At 49.7% G+C, this 20,000-nt stretch overlaps 3 protein-coding genes across 3 annotated transcripts in view; 2 read left to right on the top strand and 1 right to left on the bottom strand.

Moving 5' to 3' along the window:
* LOC126581073 (uncharacterized) overlaps positions 1-20,000 on the top strand; it is a 101,151-nt gene that overhangs the window by 43,671 nt on the left and 37,480 nt on the right. The window contains exons 3-5 of the mRNA XM_050244503.1: positions 5,508-5,646; positions 5,742-5,811; positions 8,723-8,833. Of these exons, the coding sequence (XP_050100460.1) occupies positions 5,508-5,646; positions 5,742-5,811; positions 8,723-8,833 (320 nt within the window). The remainder of the gene's footprint in view (positions 1-5,507; positions 5,647-5,741; positions 5,812-8,722; positions 8,834-20,000) is intronic.
* On the top strand, positions 11,337-12,061 carry LOC126581091 (pheromone-binding protein-related protein 6-like). Its single transcript, XM_050244533.1, has 2 exons — positions 11,337-11,767; positions 11,840-12,061. The coding sequence occupies exons 1-2, from the start codon at positions 11,441-11,443 to the stop codon at positions 11,855-11,857; spliced, it is 345 nt and encodes a 114-aa protein (XP_050100490.1). The 5' UTR covers positions 11,337-11,440; the 3' UTR covers positions 11,858-12,061.
* On the bottom strand, positions 13,121-13,981 carry LOC126581088 (general odorant-binding protein 83a-like). The gene is made up of 2 exons (XM_050244529.1): positions 13,410-13,981; positions 13,121-13,326 (listed from the first exon to the last, which is right to left on the bottom strand). Exons 1-2 carry the CDS (start codon positions 13,881-13,883, stop codon positions 13,303-13,305), a joined length of 498 nt encoding a protein of 165 aa, XP_050100486.1. The 5' UTR covers positions 13,884-13,981; the 3' UTR covers positions 13,121-13,302.

Here is a 20,000-nt window from a genome sequence, read left to right as displayed (position 1 = left end):
CTTTTCATATACTTGTTCGAGCGTAGATTCTTCCTTCTACGTACCGTTTACGTACCGTTTCTCGATGCAGTATAGCCGTAGCAACGGTCTTGGCAAGTTGGTGGCCTCCACACCGTCGAAACAACAGCGCAATTAGCATGTTCCCTGTGTGCCTTAGCTTTCACAAACAGACACGTCAAATCCAGGTACTAGAAGCGCTCGTTGTTAACATTGTCACACCATCTAATGAGCAAAGTCCTTAGAGTGCTGCGAGTACATCCTGCACCATTTCTGCTCCTGTTCCTGGCGGCAAAACGCTATTCGTTTGATGTGAACAAAACAAAATTCCAATATAATCGATACAATGTGCCGGCCCCGGCTAGCATACAGCTCCCTTCCTCCCCTCCTTGTGCTACGTTACACGGCCACGGCACGGCCACGTGGCTCCCGTTCGATCGTGTAACAGTCAGCTAGGTCAGCAGAAAAAGGGATGTGTTCGCGTAAGCATTTGCCGCCCTGCCTTTTATTCGGCCATCCGGCTATTCCGGATATATGTTTATGTCCGTTGACAAAGGGACCCGGTGGTTCCCGCCCCTGCACCGACACCGACACCCGACGACGCCACGTAACACATTTTGTGAGTGAGTTTACACGAACCGATCGTTCGTTCCGGTGCCGGTGCGGGTCACGTCGCTCGGTTCAAAGTCTCGGCTCCTCGGCATTGCTCCCGCTCAGCTCAGCTATCCTTCATCCCTTCCCGGGAACAACATGGACAGGAAATCGAAAATGTGCCCCAGGGTAGAAAAGAATCTCGTGCCCCCGGGAGTTGGCCCCCAGCGGATGGCCTCGTGTAGGAGGATGAAATGGTTAACATGTTTCAAAATTATGCTGCTACTGCTGTGCCACTCGCTTTTGCCGCTTGTTTTGGAACTTTTCCTTTGGATCGAACCCCTTTTCGGGCCGTATTTCATCCGTAAGGAGGTATTGGGGACAAAAAAGTTTATCATCGCCATCGGAAAAAGGAGGTTGCCAGAGGTCCCAGTATCGATCGATCGATCGTTCTTGCAGTTCTTTCTTCCCGCCCCTGAGGTAACGTGTGCTGGATACGTGTGTTGTTGTGCTCATTTGTCTGGATGGTTAGTGAAATTGTTGGCCAACATAACTCACCCTCGTTACTTACCCTTAGCGTTGGTTTCGTAAGCGTAAGCGTACCTGCAGGATGGAAACCGGATTTTTCGATCCGGAGAAAAACAACTTTTAAATGAAAAAATCAGTTCCACTGCAGCCAATCTCTAGGTTGAAAGGGAGAGAGAAAGATTTGGGGTGCTTTGCTTCTGCTTCTGCTTTCGTCCAACTGACAATCGCAACCCCCTCGTCTCTATCAGAGCTTATTGATATTATATTGTCAGTTTAGGAACATAAATAGCCGACGTTTATCCCGCTTTCGCACCCAAACTCCCACACCGTACCCCATTGCCAGCGGGCAGCGATTGAAGGGATCAAATTGCACGTCAACGATGAACACCACGATGGTCAGGGCCGGCCAGTCGAGAGCCGGGCCGGTTGGTAGCACCGGAAGTAACAAAACATGTTGAAAGCATAAATGAAGAAAAGAAAAAGAGGGTGGAAACGAAGGGATGGAAGCGAAAATGGAGGGATGATCTTGGCGCCTAGGGCAGGGAAAAAAGGGACGGATATTGAACCTTTTTAAAAAGGATGTAACGGATTTTTCCTCTTCTTTCGTCACGATGTGGCCCGTACTCCCCAAAGGTATGCCAAGTGACTGCCCACGAACCAAGGCCAAGCGGGCCACAGGGAGAAAGGTCACAGCGAGGGGAGGGAGGAATAGGAATCACCACCAGTAAGCGCACCTGTACGTCCGATGCGAACTGTAAAACGGAGTTCTGAAGAATCGCTACAAACTCTCCCTCCAAGAACAACCACACATAACCTCCAATACCTTTTCTTCCTTCCATTGGACGCCTGATAAAAGCCCTATCATGTAAGGTTTCGTAAGCGGGGCGCAGAATCTGCTCAATCAAGGGAGAGCTTTATCACAGCTCCCAAGCAACAGCAGCAGCAGCAGCAGCAATTCCCTCGAGCAAGGCGCGGACACATCAAGACAACATCTAGGTCGGTCGGTTCCCCGGAGTACCAGTAGCTTCCCCTCTCGTTGATCCTCTCTTCAATTTGGTTGATTTTTACTCAATCATCGCATAAAGCTAAACGCCCAACTGCCGCCGCTGAAACTGAGTGGGCCTAATGTTGGGCCTTTGGTTTGGTTGGAAAATGAAGAAAATCATCGCCCCCGTTTCCCATTCTTTCTCCCTCTCTCTCTCTCTCTCTCTCTCATTCTATTTTCTCGATCGCGGACGTTCGGCAGGACCATTAGTGACGACCGCGCAAAACCATGACTGAACCCCTGTCCCTCCCCACGGTATACCACTTTTAATTTCCTTAATTTGCGATAACAATGACCCACAATCAGGATCCCTCTCGGCGTAACGGAAAAAATGGCAAAACGAAACATGTGCGTGCTGAGGAGTGCTACCAGGTGCTTCTTATCTTCAGCTTCTTTCATTAAAGGTTTTGCTTTCGCGGTGGGCATGTTCCACTGTTCCATCCACTTTTTCTCTCTCTCTCTGTTATCCTTTATATCGTTTTCTTTCTTCTTCTTTGTTCTCCTTCTTTCTTTTGTGTCCATTTCCTTCGCTACACTCACGCACGCGGCTGGCACACCTTAAAGACGGAGACCTTTTCACCTCAAAGAATCGACAGTAAAATACCGCGGACTCGCCATCTTCGAAACCCCCGGTGCCGTACCGGGTAAAGTTGAAAATCGTTTGATGGAAAACGGAATGAGGGCCGGAAATTGAACGAAGCCTCGCTCAAGGCGGACAGGGCTGGGGTGCAGCGAGACCGTTCGTTGGTTTCATTGGATTTTGTTTCACCTTTTTACCGGCCAGTCCCGTCCTCTGGATCGCGCTCCCTTTTTCATTTCCTATCTCTCTCTCTCTCGCGCGCGAACGCTTCCCTTTCCTTCTGCTCCCAGCTACAACTTCACTTCTTGGTTGGTTCATCAACCGGGGAAGAAATTGTTTCCTTTGAAGCGGGACCGCGCGGACCACTCTGCCACAGAAAGCAGCCAGACGCCAGTTAATAATGAACAAGCCAAGCCAGTTCGAGCTCATCCTTCTACAACACTCCTCAACCATCCATCCATCCATCCATCCGCGGAACCTTTTGAGGAAATCACGGGCCGGAGCGAAGCAAAAAAGGGACAAACCACTTGAAAATTTGTTGAAGCACCAACCACCGAACGTGCTCGGAAGCCGGGGGGGAAAAGGAGCATCTTCACGCCGCGGCCCGTCAGCAAATCAGGCTTTACACCTCCTCCTTCGCCGCCTCCCCTGCCTCTTCCTGCCTTCCCTTCGCTTCCTTTCCCGTTCGTTCGTTTTTGATGAACTGATTTAAGGGTACTTTTAATCCGTTTACAACCAGTGCCAGCGCTAAGCCGGATGGAATGCGACAGCGCCAGCGCGCGAGCCGCGTGCTACTAATGTCGACGTAAAGCCCTGCCTAATACGCTAATTTGTTTCGCACTGGAACGCGCGGCAAACGAGCAACAGAATGAATAAGGAAAGAATGTGCGAAAAGAGAGTCCGACAGCGTGGAAGAGACCGAAACATGGCAGCCAGAACATAATTGGCGGCTTAATTACGCGCAGCAAACGCGGTTTGGCAGAATGTTTAAAGAGCAACACCGTCGAAGGCATTTGCGGGAAGAAGGAGCTTCACCAGACACGATTATCGATTGGCGCTGGCCAGACCGGTGCGTTGGCTTCCAGGGGATGCCGGTGGCCAGATTTATGTCACGCAACCCTCGGTGTAACCCTCGTGCATCACACGTACGTGTGAGTGTATGTGTCTTTGGAATGTGATGTGCAAAAAGATGGTTCTTAAGAAAGAAAAAAACCAGGAAACGTTGTCCTCAGGTCTTCGCATCTTTACCATTGGCCAGAATACCAGATAGCCAGCCTGCCGGGATTACCTGAACATCGTGACAGCATTTCACTTTCAGTCCCCCCCCCGTCCGGCTGTGTGCGTGCTCGGACTCGTCCTGTCACAAAGAAGGCCATGGTGACGCAGACGTAGGCTAGACAATAAGCTGCATAGCAACAGAGCGCCCGCTAGCAGCACGCTGATTGTCCCTCCATGGGGGGGGGGGGGGGGACAGTAAGTGGGGTCGGACAAAGACAAATGAGGGTGCAGTTTTTGGGGGGTTGGAAAATTTATTTTAATATGGCCGGCCCCTTGTCACCCCACCGAAGGGTGCAGTTTCCGGTTGGCGTGTTCGTACGCACCCCCGGGGCCATCCCATACCAACCGGAGAAACCCTCGGTGACCCAAACTTGTACCAAATTATGGAAAAACATCCAAAAAGGGGTCGAGTCGGGTGTTTGGGGGGGGGGGGGGGAGTCGCTGTGCTGAGCTCTGTTGTTGACCATCACGTCTGCCCACCTGCTCCCACGGACACCTTGGTCCGCTGAGTCAGCGAACGGAAGACGCGAACCGATTTTCCCGACGGAATATCGGAATGTGCGGTGGAAAAAGCGCCAGAGGTGAGGCCCCCGTTGTCCCCGCGCGGAACCACCGGTAATCCCTCCGTCCCCTCCGAAGCATAAACAATCTGGCGACAAATGGTGAAAGGTGTTTATCTTCACCTTGAGGACCGCCGAAAAAGCGAACCGAACCGAACCGAACCGACCCGTTCGCCCGGTGACCGGTGGTGACATTAATGCGGTTTCGCTCCATCACCCCCCACCAGCCGGCCGGCCGCTCGGTGGCTTTAGCTTTAAGCTTCTGTTTGTCTTCGTCTCCGCCTTCCGGTGGCACACACGCGCGCACACTCGCAGGACAAAAGTGAACGCGAAGCGAACGGCACTGAGCTAATTATAGCTAGGACGCAAAAGCTGACTCGTTTACGGCGCAGAGAGAGAGAGAGAGAGAGCAAGAGGGAGAGATAGGATCTTGCTTCTGACTGGCATGCAGGCCCGTGAAAAACGCAAACAAGCAGCAGCAGCAGCAGCAGCAGATGAAGAAAAATGGAAAACTTGGAACCCCGAATGATAATTAAAACTTTTTCCCAACATTATCTCTCCCATGGGGGTTGATGGTGAGGGGGATTCAGGGGTAGTGTGCGTGGTAGTAGGTCCGTGGTCCAAAAGTACCTGAACAAGGCGCGCGCGCGCGCGCCCACTCGCTCTCGGTCTGGTCCCTTGATGTTGCTCCCGGATCGGTGATAAGGTGTTCAGGGGATGGAGAAGGGAATGTTGGTCCAAAAAGGCGCGGCCAAAAAACTTTTGACTCTGGCACCGTCGGTCAGTGGGCCGTCCGGGTGGGCCGTCCGGGTGGGCCGGTGCGCCTCGTTTTACACCGAAGTGAAATTAGATTTTTATGAAAATTTTAATTAACCTGCGCTTCGCTCTCTCTCTCTCATTTCTCTCTCATCTCTCCCCTTTCCTACAGCTACGATGTCCGGGGGAGACAGTTCTCGAAGGCACTGTACTGGTCGGAAACGAGCGCGTTCGGTCCGCGGGCGTTCTTCATGACGGTTGCCAAACCGGCGGCCCTCACCGTGGACAACATCCAACTCGACGATGAAGGGGTAAGTACGGATCCCGGTATCCAGTATCCGCCAGTGGTCCCGATCAAACAAACTCCCGCCTCACCGCTTCCACGCTTTCCATCGCCCCCTTCCAGGTGTACCGGTGTCGAGTGGACTTCCAGAACTCACCCACCAGAAATCATCGGATCAATCTCACCGTCACAGGTAAGCAGCCCAAGAAGCGGCCAACTTCTTCTTGTGTTTCATTTGCTCTCGGTCTGTCTCTCTCTCTCTCGCTCTCTGTTGCGATCCCGTGGGCGCTACCAAATTGGTTAGGCCCGGTGTGTCCCCGGCGGTTATAAAAATGTAAATCCCGATCCCGGTCGCTTGTTTTCGCTGACTGCGCTACAAACCAACGACCAGCGAAAAGCCCAAAACCAACTGTTTGCGACCCCGCGACCCGGCACAAACAACAGGAGGAGGATCAACCGACCATCTAATCAACTTGTTGTCCGGCTTTGCTGTGGCCTAGGCCTTGGAGGGGTGCGGGGGTCCGTTGGTGAGATTGAGGAGCTCTGTCGCTTGCGTGCTCAGAGGCGCACTCTGGAAAAAAAACTTTTCCAATTGAAATCATCCCATAGGGGAGAGGGGGTATGGATGGCTGAAGAAAAGAAGAGGGCCCTCCCAAAGTGGTTCTTAAACTCGAAAAAGCGTGAATAATACTCGCTACGGCACTGTTTTTGGAGACAGAGCTGTCTGACGTGCGACTCCGATGGACTCCGATGGCGCTAATGGGGATCGAGGATGGAGAGAATCGAAAAAAGTGCAAAAAATCCAACAAAGAGAGAGAGAGACCTTGGTGCATCAGGGAGTAACACTGGGAGCGCAACTCCCAGTGCACCGCATCCGTCAACTCAAAGGCCGTGGCCCTCGCGACCCTTCGCAGCTTGGTGCTTGTAATGGAATGCAAACAATTTCCTACAAGACACTTAAATGTTCCCATTTCCGCACCAACCGGTGCACTTCCACCAACCCTGTGGCTGAAGTCACCATCATTCTTAAGGTTCTTTCGTGTTTTTTCCCCCACGGCCCTTCCTTTATTTTGCTGCCATCTTGCTGCCACCAGACAATAATGCAGTGTAAACAGGAAATGAATATTTACATTCGATCTGATAAATCCCGCCCAAGACGGTCCCAGTGGGTGGCGAGTTGTGGGCGCCTTTCCGCCGCACACGATTCGAAACGAAGAAAACGAAACGTCGTCACAGAAAAGGTCAGCAATGGGTGCTAGTGTAGGGGATGAAGGTTCAGAGTTCACTTCACGGAAGGACGGCGCACAAAATGCCGCGGTAAATAGTTTCCACTTTTTTACTCCCTCATTTCCGCCCCGAAGTTCATTGAATGCGAGTTTCCGGCAGGGGAAGATGGGGGGATTTAAAATGCTGGTGCTCCGTGTATGTTGTTCGAACGTTGGTTGCGAGCTGCAGCGGGGACAATGCTGGCGAAATGAGCGATTAGCGAGTACTGCTTCATAAAAACATTTATAGAATTCCGTTGGTTTGGAGTATGGAAAATGATTTTTCCTCTAGTTTGTTGTTTTGCCTTGTTTGTCAAATCACTGTTAGTTTATTATGTTGTAAGCAAATTGTCATTCCAATAGAAGGGATGAAAGATTCCATGACAGATACCGCGAAAGTAATTAAATTGGAAAACAAGGGAAAACAAGAAATAGATTTACTTATTAGCTGTCAGGCATCAGACAGCATCAAACAGCAATTATTTATGTGTAAGCATTCACATGCGCACATTGCACCTTACTGTGCTACTGGTGCTGCTATTCGAATACAATGGTATTATTGCAATGATGTCCTAGAATGCGAAGCCAAATGTTCATAGAGGAAACCTTATCCTCTACGAAAGTGGCATGGTCAGGAGGACCAGATCAAACCAGATGCTGGTTACATGTTGCAAAAGTAGCGAAGGACACTCTCTGCTCTGAGCCGGGATTCGATACATTGTCCAGACAATGTTCCATTCGGCTGCCTTCTGACTCTCTATCTATCCCCTATCCCTCTCTATTTCATCCGATCGATACTACATCATGGTCTGGTTGAGTGACACTTCATCACTTATGTAGCAACTGGAATCCCGTTTCCGAAAAACTCGCCGACCGGCCAAGGTCTCGAGCTCCAGAAAATTAGAGCATGGCAGATGGCAGTGGCTTTCAATTGACAGTTCCCCATCGCTCTATGCATATTCCATGGAATTTGTATATGTATGTTCTGCGTTTCGGAGCATTGTAGTTGCTCTGGAAGTAAATTAGTGAGCAAGTTTTCTATTTTCGCAAATCTCCCAATAAAAGCCCTGTTCGAGTTGTACTCAAAAGATAATTGCTTTCTCCTTGATCGATCACTAGTTGCACTGTAGATTTATAATAATTGGTATTAACAACAAGGTGGGAGAGTAATATTTGAGAAGTTAATCTAAATTAATTCAAGTCAAATTAAATTGAATTACACGGCAAGCTGTGGTCATTGAGCGATTATTGAGCTACGTTAATCAAATTAGCTTTGATTCATCATCAGAAGATCATCAAGGCGTGTTTAACTAATTTAAAGAACAAAATATGAGTCTCTTATCTAAAAATACCTATTAAAAGTTTAGTGGAATGTAAGTTCCATATCGATTCTAAGCAATCTGAAACTATATCAAACAAACATCAAAACAACCAATTTCAATTCTTAGTTAATGATGCTATACATTCTTATCTATTCTCAAAAAACATACTAATTACATAGAGTATGTTTTGTTAAAATCGTCAAATCAGCTCCCGAGGTCCCTCGAGTGTACATTCAATCGCTCAAACAGCCTCGCCGTCGAAAAACACACAGCGTCCCAATCCTAACTCATTATTGATGCAATTTAAAAACAGTTCCCGATGAGCAGTGCCTATGATTGATCGCAGACGCATCGTCATCGTGGAACGCTGTGCGTGCTCTCCGCGGCCTGATTGATGTGTCTAACCGTTCCCGGCCACTGCCACCGGCCTCATTCGATCGAAACTTGTATAAAGCTTTTCAATAACGACATGTGCCTGTACTGAGCTCACTCTCCGTTTTATGTCTCTTTTTTCCAGTGCCACCACATCAGATCCTGGTGTACGACGCTTCGGGACTGGACGTGACCGGTGCGATCGGACCACTGCAGGAAGATGACAACCTTGTACTCACCTGCGAAGTTCGTGGAGGTAAGCGAACGCGACCGAACTGCTAACACTCTGCTGCTGCTGCTGCTGCTGCTGCTGCTGCTGCTGCTGCTGCTGTTGGAACGTGAGCGCTAGATTGAGCCGTGATGGTCTCGCGCGGTGCGGTCTCGCAGTCATGTCCGTTGAGCCGAGCACCGTAATTGATTGATTTCCGCTGAAAAGCTGGCTTAGGCAGGGATGACCCAACGCCACTGGCGTCGTCGTCTAGCGGCACTTGTGTCCCTGTCGGAAGCCGGACGCTGTGTACTTTCAATTTTAATCACCAATGGCTGCCTCACTTGTGCTCTGTGTATATGAGAGATAGAGTGCGAGTATGTGAGTTTGTATCTTGTTCCCCTTTTTTGGGCGCCTCCATTATTCATCAGACCGATCGACAGATTTCTTCCCCTTTCTCGAGCCTCCCCTAACATGCGTTGCAGATCGGGGATGAAAAGTTTTCTTTCCCTGGGTTCCCACTCCGAAACAAGGATACGTCCCACTGTTAGCAACAGAGCACCAGCACCACCAGCAGCAGCAGCAGTAGCAGCAGTGGCCACCATCTTTGGTGTTTTCGGACGAAGGCAGGCAGTAGCAACGATCGAAGCGATAGCCGCAGATAGTCATTACCGCAATGATAGGACCGGCTCACCGGGGGTTGGCCCAATTGGAGTATCGGGGATAGTGAACTGCTCCACGCACTCCTCCCCCCCCCCCCCTAACCACACCATCGATAAAGATGGCTAAATGAATATTCGATACCCACTTCCGGGCACACGCTTCTAGCTGCTACCGTGGCCGACTAATGCGTTCGAAACGTGGCCAAAGTTGCTGCTGGCCTGGCCCGGCCACACTGTCTGGCTGGCCCCGAGCTTCCGGTTATTACTCCCCGGGTTGCCCTCCCCCCGCCAAGAGAGTGAGAGAGGGAAACTGTGGAAAATGTTGAGACTGTCGCGCGCACAACCACTGACCTATTCCCTCGATGCGTTGCCCGAGTGATGGTCTGGTGGTCGATCGGGCCAACTTTTCCCGGTAAAGAGATGGCAAAGTTTACGAGTTGCCGTGTCCGTGTCCTCTGCCCCTCGGTGTATGCCCAGGCCTGCGACCGGAAACCAACCCGGACAGCTACTGCAGTACAGCAACTGCGAACCGAGCAAGGCATCGACCGGGGGTGCAATAAATTGAGGTTAGGATTCTTTCCCGGAACACACTCTCTTTGGTTGGAGTGGAGCGTGGTGGTGACCATGCGATGGCATACGGTGACCGAAGCCACAGCCCGTTGGTCCCTCGGTGGCTTAAGTGGAACAAGAGTACAGGCACACATACACAGAAGTACAGTTTTTGTCCTGGAGCCCGGGGTGCAATTAATTGAGAAAGGGGCTTTTTGCTGCGAGAATGGAGTTCGCAATGATTTACTGCCGATGATGGTCACCATCGCAGCAACCGGTGACTGACCGGTCACCGTCCTGCGTGTCCTGCGCTTGTGACGGTGTGTGTGCGTGCGAGCGAAATTATTGAAAGTTAGTCACTTTGATCGGTAAAGTTGGCCAGCTGACGGTGTCCAATTATGGCGACCATCCCGCCGATATCAGTGCCCGCCCGATCGATTGAATCCCGTTATCAATGACGAAAGTTGTCCAACTTTTGTGGCGACTTGATGAAACTCTTGCCGGTGGTGGTGGTGTTGTTGGTGTTATTGAAAGGTGCGCTTATTGAAAGCAAACGAGCGCAGAACCCGTTGGTCCACCCGGAGACTGCACCACGACTCTCGAATTAATGTTTTGCACGCCACGTCTGCCAATTATTTTATCACCGTCGCCATTTTGTGTGTTCGCGACAAGCGACCACCATTTCCAATTCCATATTTTAGTTTACAGATTACAAAGCGCACACCCTGCTTGACTAGAGCTTGACTTACGCAAAGCGGCATTAACGACTCCCTTTACCCCTCCCCCCTTTCCTTTTGAAGGGGAAGAGCCAGTCTCCCCGGAGCTGGCTAATTAATTGATGATTACAACACATGCCCAGCAGGCACCGCTGTTTTAAAACGCCTAAACCATGGCCATTGGCACATAAATCGTCGTGTCGTTTTGTTGCTTTGCAATTAGTCAGTCTTAATTATCGTCAACCAACCGCCCACCGCCCACCGCTACTGCCAATGATGACTGTGCACGGTCACGGGGCGAGATTCGCGGCGCAACACACCGGTGTTCCAGACCGTGAAAATGATCGATCGATGGCAGCACCGGAAAACCGGCCCACGACACACCGTTATTAGCTCGTCTCGTTTGACAGTTCGCTCATTTGGCCGATAGCCGGAAAGGGAGGGTGTCCCGGAGGGCCTTAATGAGCACCGATGGGTGGTAAGGGGACGGAACGAAGGTTTGGGTTCATAATTCACTTGTTCACTTGTGCCAGCCAAACCAAACCCAAACCGGTGGAATGCGCTGTTCGGTGCCATTCGTTGCGATGCTTCTGTTTCAGCTGCTGTTGTCGCTGCTGCTGCTGCTGCCGCTGCCGCTGCTGATAAGCTGCATTCACCTCGCCACCACCACCGACGCTGCTGCACCACCGAATTATCCAAATTTTCTTCCGGAACAACTGGTGCAACAGATGCGTACGGCGCGCACCACTTGCCAGAAGGAAACCGGCACGAGTGACGAAGAAATAGCGACGTTCAACCAACCGGAAACGGTCCCGTCGCAATCGAAGTCGGCGTCGCGGGAGTTGCAGTGCTACATGCACTGCATGTTCCGGGCGTTCAATGTTAGCAAGGCGGACGGGAATGTGGATCTTGTCGAAGCGTACCACACCATCCCGAAGCAGTTTAACTCGATCGCGCTGAGAGTGTTCGCCAAGTGTCACTTTCGGGTGGAGGGTGATGATCCGTGCGAGAGGGCGTACTCGCACCATCGCTGCTGGAAGGAGACGGAACCGGCAGTAAGTACCGCCGAGGCTCGGTTCCTCGGTTTGAAGTAACTTCCTGGACTCTCTTTCTCTCTTCCTCTGCAGAACTACATCTTGCTTTGATGATGCTGACTCCGGATCAACTTTGAAGAGAAATCGGTGCATCCTTTTTCCACAACTTGATGGTAGCTTTCGGTGACATTCTGTTCTGCAATTAGTCTCAACCAGAGTCGCAGAGCACAAAGAACAGAGAACGATGGTGCTGCTGTGCAAGAGTCGATTCGATTTACTGTCGTCTATGGTGTATGGGCTTTTGCCCATCAGTTCAAAGTCAAAAATTCCCAGAAAATGTTTTGTTCCCGCGAACGTAGTCGAGGTATCATTGATGCGGAATAAATAATAGCCCAATGAACCCCATTCGGGGAACCGGCACGGCAGACATGTTCATTATGAACGAACACCGTAATGTACTCTGGTACAGCGTAAATGCAGTCACTGTCGAAAATGTCTAGCGAGTTACGAAATGTGCTTCTCGATAGCATCGCGGCAACAATCCACTCTGTTCGACCCTCGAAAGCATCAATTTCATGTTTCTGTCTGTGAGGAGCATGTGTATTGCATTAGCCGTAATTGCTTGGTGTAGAAATCCGGGAAGCTTTCTTTCTTGCTGCACTTTCAACAAACCTAAATAAAACTTTTGTTCATTTACTGCACGAAGCTCACTCCCAGGGAGCCCCAAATTCATCAAAAACAAATGCTAACGAAGCATGTTTTCAGCCAACAGCATTCAATGCACTCTTTGGCCGTTGTTATCTAATTCTGTTGCTTCCAACAGTTGAGGAAGAATTTGTGGCCGATTATATTACAATCACCATGGTGGTACCACCACCGGTGGGAACATCGTCGTCATCATCATCGTGTCTGTTCCGTGGCTTTCTTGGTCCGCCCTGGTGCCCACGAAACGGACGGATGATGAACGGACGGAAGCCCGTTGCCCTCCAACCCGGTTCTTGAGCAAATTGAAAGCAAATAGGCAAAGTTTTTGCTGAAGAAGGTCGTCCATTACCGTGCCAAAAGCAGACGCTTCACGCCGTGCACGCAACTCCCGAAACGACGCAAATAGCGGGAACGGGAAAACGATTGAAGTGCATTTTCTATTTACTCGCCCGGGTTTGGTTGGCTTCTCCGGCAGTTCACCTTCCCACCGCGCGGCGAGGGGGGGGGGCTGTAATGAAGCAATTGAGCAGAATAGAGCACCCAGGAAGCGGAAGCGGAGCGTGCGTGCAAAGGCTGTTCTTTGTGTCTGGCGTGCTTCCCTCAACGCGAAACTTGAACGAGTAAACGCGAACTATCGATCACGGTGCGCACCAGTTTAAGGCGTTTGCTCGATTACCTTCACTGAAAAGCGGTGGGGGATATGTTTATTTTCAAAATGGGCCCTTAATTATGATCACGATTCGTCTTCGGTGTCTTGGCTAATGGTCTAAAAGTTACGAAACCGTCAGCAGAAACAACGACTTCAGGCAGCAGCAGCAGCAGCAACGATCATCTCAACACCTTAGCTTAGCTCACGGTCCGATCAGATAGTAGTGCTGAGAATAGAGGACACAAAAAATGGATTCATTACAACCACGAATCACCCGGAAAGCGCCTGCTTCCCTCCTTCTTCCATTACCACCGGATCGGACGTTTTCCAGCATTTGTGATACCAGAAGGCACGCTCGCACAGGTCCTTGCCCTTCGCTTTCGTACACTTGGCGCCCATCCGAAGGGCTAGATCCTCAAACTCCGGCTTGATAGTTTCGAGCATCTTGCCCAGATGCACCTCCCCCTTGGCGTCGGTCAGATTGCTGACCCGGAACATGCACTCCATGTAGCACTTCAGCTTCGGGTCATCCTCAAATATGTCCTCGTCGCCGAACCGCTTGATGGCCGCCACACTGACACCGGTCTCCGCGACGCACTGCTCCGCGTACGGTTTGTAGAAGGCCAGCGTGTCCGGTGGTGGATAGACGTCATCCCGTCTTGGCGGTGCTCTCTGACCTCCGGCACACAGTGCGTACAGCACAACGCACCAAACACCGATCAGCGGCCAATCGGTGAAGCGCTGGAAGGTACTAGAGCGTCGTCCGCTGGCGCCTTGTGTCATGATGCTACGAGTACGGACTCACTACTACTCGGTTCACGGTGGCGACACTCGATGGTTTATAATCCCAGCAGTGGCAGCAGAAGGAGAGAAGAAAATAAAACTGCTGACACGTCTACGGACAGGAGAGAATGTGCCAAATCACACTTCTCCTATCGCTAACGATTAGCTAGAGGCGAGGCTAGGAACAGCGTTCTCGAACAATCACCCAACTCTGAGGAGTCTGTAATTATCGCTAGCACTAACCTGGAGACGAGACCCAGAGAAATAAACAAACAACCGTCACTTCTTATGTCAACTAACATTAGAACCCGTAGGAAACGGAACTGCCAATTATCGGCAGAGATGAAGTCGTTGATAATACGGGGTCATTCCTGGGGGCAACACCTGATGGCAGTGCAATTGCTTCCTGGACGAGTGTATTACCAGCAGCAGCCACAACCGTTGACCTGTGTTTAACTTGCACTTGTTTATCGCAAGCAGCACGACTAGACGAGTGCCCGACTTGATCTCCATTTCCACCGAATGGACACTAGCGCATTGCAAATCTGAAAACACTTGCACGCCAACGCAACACTTTTGCGAACTTGCTCGAAGCCCAACATAAATAACGATCTGCAACGACGACGTCGCCGACGACTCCAAGGTGCCACTGCACTGCATACCATAACTGTTTCTCCTTCTGCACCAAACAAGCAACATCCGCTTCGCTTCGAGAATGGGGCAAGTTTTGGCGTATCATAACCGGTCTAAGCGTTTTGCAAGAAAGGGGCCCAACTCCTGAGAGGGTCACGAGTGAAGCGAACAGTTTTAACAAATCAAGAAATCCCAACAAGGCACCCGTGGCCTCCACCCTGTCACCCGTGCCAAGCCAAGTCTCAAGTTGGTTCATTTTCGACTCTTCGTCGTCGTCATCGGTACCGGTACCGGGAACGGTGCCTGCCTGGCGCCCTTGGTTAGTTGCTAAGTTTGTCCTCGGGAGCCGCGTCGGGGGCCCGCAATTTGACAGCAACGATGATAAAGTAAACAACGGCTCGATTTTCATAACGAACTTTATGAAGTCGACTTTTGCCCGGCAACGAGAGCCCTCGTTTCATCTTCGTCATCTCTCTTCGGTCGTCGCTATTTGCGAACCATAAGCTCGCTGCGGGCTTCACTGAGAACACAGCACAAGGGTGAGGGAAGCTTGGATGCAGAAATCTCCGTCTCCGAGGCATCCTGAAGCATCCTGTGCGACGACGATGACGACGACGACGACGACGACATCGTAGCGTTTGTCGAGCGGGCGTCGAAAGGCGCGGGCATGCTTTATCTTTATGATGCTGCTGGCAAGCGGCAAAAATTTAATGTTAATTTTTTGCACCCCCTTCCGGTGCACCCTCATCCACCCTGTAGCCGGTGCCTGCCAACCGGTACGAGAAGAAGGATTTTCCGCGGAAAGCAGTGACAGCGATTTAGGTTGCGGTTTTCTTCGCCAGCAAGGAGCCCTCTCCGTCCGTCCCATCGTCTTGGGCGGGGTGGGGTGGGGTTTCATGCACCAGCAATGGCGCACCGTTTTCGCTCATAAAATGTCTAAAGTTCAGAGATCCACACGGGTCGAGCGGTGCGATGATGGTGATGGCTTACGGGAGGGAGCTTGCGGGTGAGGGTTTAGACCATGGGTTGGTAAATTTGCCTTCGCGACAATACAAATCACGACCTCAAGTGGTGACGCTCTTGTTTCCGCTTTTATCTTATTTGTAACTTGGCCGGAATCCCTGGCCTGAAGCTGGAAACTTGGCGGTTGGCTTGGAGCGCTGTTTAACGCTAACGCGCTCGTTATTTCATCTGTTGAACATTACCGTACAGTATCTAATCGTTTCTTCGTTCTCATCATTTATGGTGGTCGTTCCTCCTTGCTGCGTGATGGTGATGACAAACGGTGATGGAGAATACGGGAAAGAAAAACATAACATTCCGATAAGTAGTTTCGTGTAGGATGGTTTATGAGAGCAAGAGATAGGGCATAAATTAAAAGATAACAAGCTATCATTATTCATTGTTGTTGTTAGAATGTTGATAGTCTTTGTGCCATGATAAAACTTTTTGAAATATTTTAAAAATCTCAAACTAACTAGGAACAATCTTGCACATTGACTGGATTACAGAAAATCGGATCCGTGATACTTTCTTGAGCGCGATTTTGAACTATTATTAGTGATAATTAACCAGGTTTGAATATGAAAGTCAATCTCAAGTTTTACTCTAGCTCTAATTTAATGAATTAAATTTAATTTAAACTCAAATCCAAAGTCTGTTCAGATATTCAGATAAAAGTAGCTTTCGTCGATTGACTTCTTCATTGATGTAATTGGTCTTATCAATGCCTGTTGATTAGGGAATGCTACCATTAATTCCTCTACGTCTTTTCAAGGGTAAACAATTTCACACAAAAATATTATAATCAGAATCAAACTATTATTCATCTATTGAGGAATTACATAAACTGAAATGAAAAATGAACCAAAGCCAATTTTTTTATTTAACAATTAACAACTATGCAGCCAAATCGATCAACATGTCAGGCAAATGAGGGTCAGACAAGTTGAGTTAAAAAAACCGTTATAACAGTGGTCTGTACAGTGATCACGATTTGCGACTTGTGAACGACCATCATAATGTTAGTAAACATTATTATCATATCTGTTCCAGTAATAGATTTGTACCCCCAGCTGACAGCCTTAATTAATCTGATTGTTATCGACAACATTTTCCATTTAAAGAGTTATCTTTTGTCAGTAGTTATGATGGGTGGTGTATTCTGTTAATGAGGACAACCTTCGCAAGCTGCACATTTTGTTTCGCTTTGAATTCTCTATAATAAATGGTTCAAGCTGCCCAGCTCGCTCTTGCTCTTTCAGACCAAATTCTCTCTTTTAAATCATGTAAAACATTTTGAATGTTCCATTAAAACACCACGCACTCTTCATCTTGTTAAAGTAAACGAACGTGACTTTCCAGCGCATATTATCATAAAAACGAAACGATGCGACACCCCATGAACAATGGTTTCTGTAATCTAAAAAGACAAATTGTGGCTACCACTACAAAGTAATGTCCAATTTACGCTAGCAGCAACCATTAAATGGAAAGTGAATTCCATAATTTGCTCCCTACACGATCGCGTTAACACATGCCGTTTCCGGATCCCCGTAGGCTACACCTGGTCACCCGGCCGGCCGGCCGGTCATTCAGCGAAAATTTAATTATGTTGTCCTTTAATAGTATAATATGTATTAATGTATGTAAATAGAGTTTCATGTCTTTGACCGGGGCCCGGCGTTCGGGTTCTAATTTTTCATTCTGCTGCTTCAGCCCCTGGCTGCAAACGACCGGACAATTTTCTAAACGAACGAACGCTGTACGCGCTAAACGGTGGGCCCTAGCTGCGATGGCCAGCATGCGTCACAGTTTGCCATTCCGCACCGTGTTCCGGCAGCGGTCGGAACCCACTCGCCTTGGTAGTAGCATAATATACAACGGCCTCGAACGCCCGTTGTAAAAACGAGGCAATGCTGCTGCTGCTGCTGCTAGTAGCGTTCGGTGGGGTTTAATTGTCTGCCGCCATATTCGTGTTTCGTAATAAAATCTGATTTATTCTCTTCACCGTGCCTCCACCCCTTTTACGCATGCACCACAGTCAGCTGAACCGGTGCCGAACACACTGCACATCGTCCAGAACGTCCAGTGCACGTGGTGGTGACCAGCATGTGCAACATAAAAATATCTTATGGACGTCCTCCTCTTTCGGCCACTACGTTCGCCTCATCGTGTTGTACACGGTTGCTACCTGTGATGGAAAACTTGTGACACGCTACACGAAGAAGCATTTTCCACTCACTGCCCACTGCGCCGAGGGTCGCTTCACACAGGGCGGAACTTAATTCCGTCACAGTCATGTAAATTTACAACACGTATCTGATTTTCGTCCTTTCGTCCCACCGTTACTGCTGTCGCTGCTACAGCTAGTTACAGCTGGTGCTGGTGTCCTGGAACAGCATTACATAATGCTTCACTCGTATGTACGCCCGTCCTGGTGCATTCTGACACGGTTACGGCCTTGCCTTGCAGTCCACACGCTCTCCTTTTGCTGTTATGTGAATGGGTTGGATCACAAATGGATTTTCTTTTTCGGTTTTGTTTTTCGCATGAAATGTTTTCAAATTCGCCTTTCCCTCAAACAATAGCGAAAGATAACGGGCACCGCACCGTGGCGCAGATGATTAATAGTCCGTAAATTAGCAAACTCTTAAAGCCACGACCCCAGATTCCCTGACCTGCGAAACCTGTTCCCCGCGTTCCGCTCGGTCCACTCCGGTCGGTGCAAGGTGAGATGATGATGCGCTACCCTGCTCCCCGCTTGCCCGAGGTCCGAGAGTGTGGGCCGGCTTACGGGCCGAAATAAATTATCGTAATTACCAGCGCTAATACGTCGTAATGCTTCGCTTCTGGTTGTCTTTTTGTGTGTGAGTTTGCTGGCCCGGCCCTGGCCTTGAGGTGATGGGCCTTCTGCTGCTGCCGAGGCCATCGTCGCTTATAGCTCATCCGCAAGGTACTGATGCTTACCTACCAGCTGCTCAGCCGCTGCCAGAACATTGCGTTCAGACGGGTAAGCCAGACCACGGCCCGCTGCCCACAAATGGTCAGCAAATTAATTCTAATGATGGGTATTATATGTCCGGGGAAAACTTTTAACATTCGCGCGCGCGCGACTGGCCCAATATGTTGCGTAACGCAAGGGGCTCGGCTGGTCCAAGATATTTATTACTAATTTTTATTGCTCCCGGTGCGCTTCCTGCCTACCGCGCTCCCCCTCCCCTGCGGATCAGCCCATCAGCCCCGCGATGGCTAAAGTTTTCCCATTTTTGGTTGTCATTTTAAAAGCATCCATCTGGTGCAGTGCCTTGTTATTTATTGTTATGGTTCCGGCTCAATGAAATCATCATCATAAATGCGTGCTTTACAAGATCCGAACCGTGATAAAAACCGAGGCATAAAATATTATGCGAAATGATGGAAATGATTCCCATAAGTTGGAAACCGCACAAAAAAAAAACGCGCAAACAAAAAGCTCCGCATCAGACACACCAGAAAGAGAATCATCGATCAGCTTCATGTGGAGGGTGGAGTGACACAAAACACCCACCACCGGTGCACAGCAAGCAAGCAACGCGCGCGCACTCGGTATTCATTACGTTTTTCAATTAATAATTCAGAAAACATAACTAACCTGTCTTTCAAACGTCCTTCCTCTTTGGACCCTCAGCACCAGCCGGTCTGCTCGCAAGCTTTGTTGCCTTGTGTTCCGCTGGTGCCTGATGAGTATGTAAATTGTTCATTCAAATACTCTCTCCCGCCGGGGGGGCGAAGGGACTGAAGGTTAAGTTGAAACTAGTGATCACGTATGGGCGTCAGCAGTGAAGTGAACTGGCTGCTAATTTTAAATAATTTCAAACGATGTTGTCACCCCGTCCCACGAATGCTTCGTCGCCTCGGAACTCGAGCTGCAGTAACGTGTAATGCTGCTGGTAGTTACTGTAAAGGGATTGTGGCCAGACCAGGTGCATGTTGGTCCTGTAGCTCAGTTGCTCAGTATAGCACTGCATGGAGTGAACAGGTGCGAGGCGATGGTGTTTCGATTCCTATTTCAACTCAAACCCGTCGTAGGTAAGCACATTTATAAATAATCCCTCACCGATCACCACGTACACCGCGCGTGAGGGTGAGTTTTCGCTGGAAAATGCTCCTTTTTCGCGCTCCGACACGCTGTGTGTACGCCAACGAGCGAGCCAATTTCCACTTTTATTTAAATCCACGCAATTCCCGTTTCCCGTTCGATTTCTCCGAAAGTGTGGCCTCATCGCGTGCCCTAATAATGTACCAACCCAGCCGCGGGTCCGCTTGCGTGCTACGTACGTATTGTGCGTTCTCCGGAGAATTGGAAACACTGCCACACGGTGCACCAATCGTGTTGCTACTATCGTCCACGGCAATCCGGTACTGCCGTGTGAAGGAGTGCATTGTATTCGGATTTCCATCGCTAGGCACTATTCTCGTGAAATATGAATGCATTTCAGCGAA

Source organism: Anopheles aquasalis, chromosome 2 (assembly GCF_943734665.1).
Source record: "Anopheles aquasalis chromosome 2, idAnoAquaMG_Q_19, whole genome shotgun sequence".
NCBI lineage: Eukaryota > Metazoa > Arthropoda > Insecta > Diptera > Culicidae > Anopheles > Anopheles aquasalis.
The sequence above is the reverse complement of the archived record's forward strand: the minus strand, read 5'-3'. Positions and strand labels throughout refer to the sequence as shown.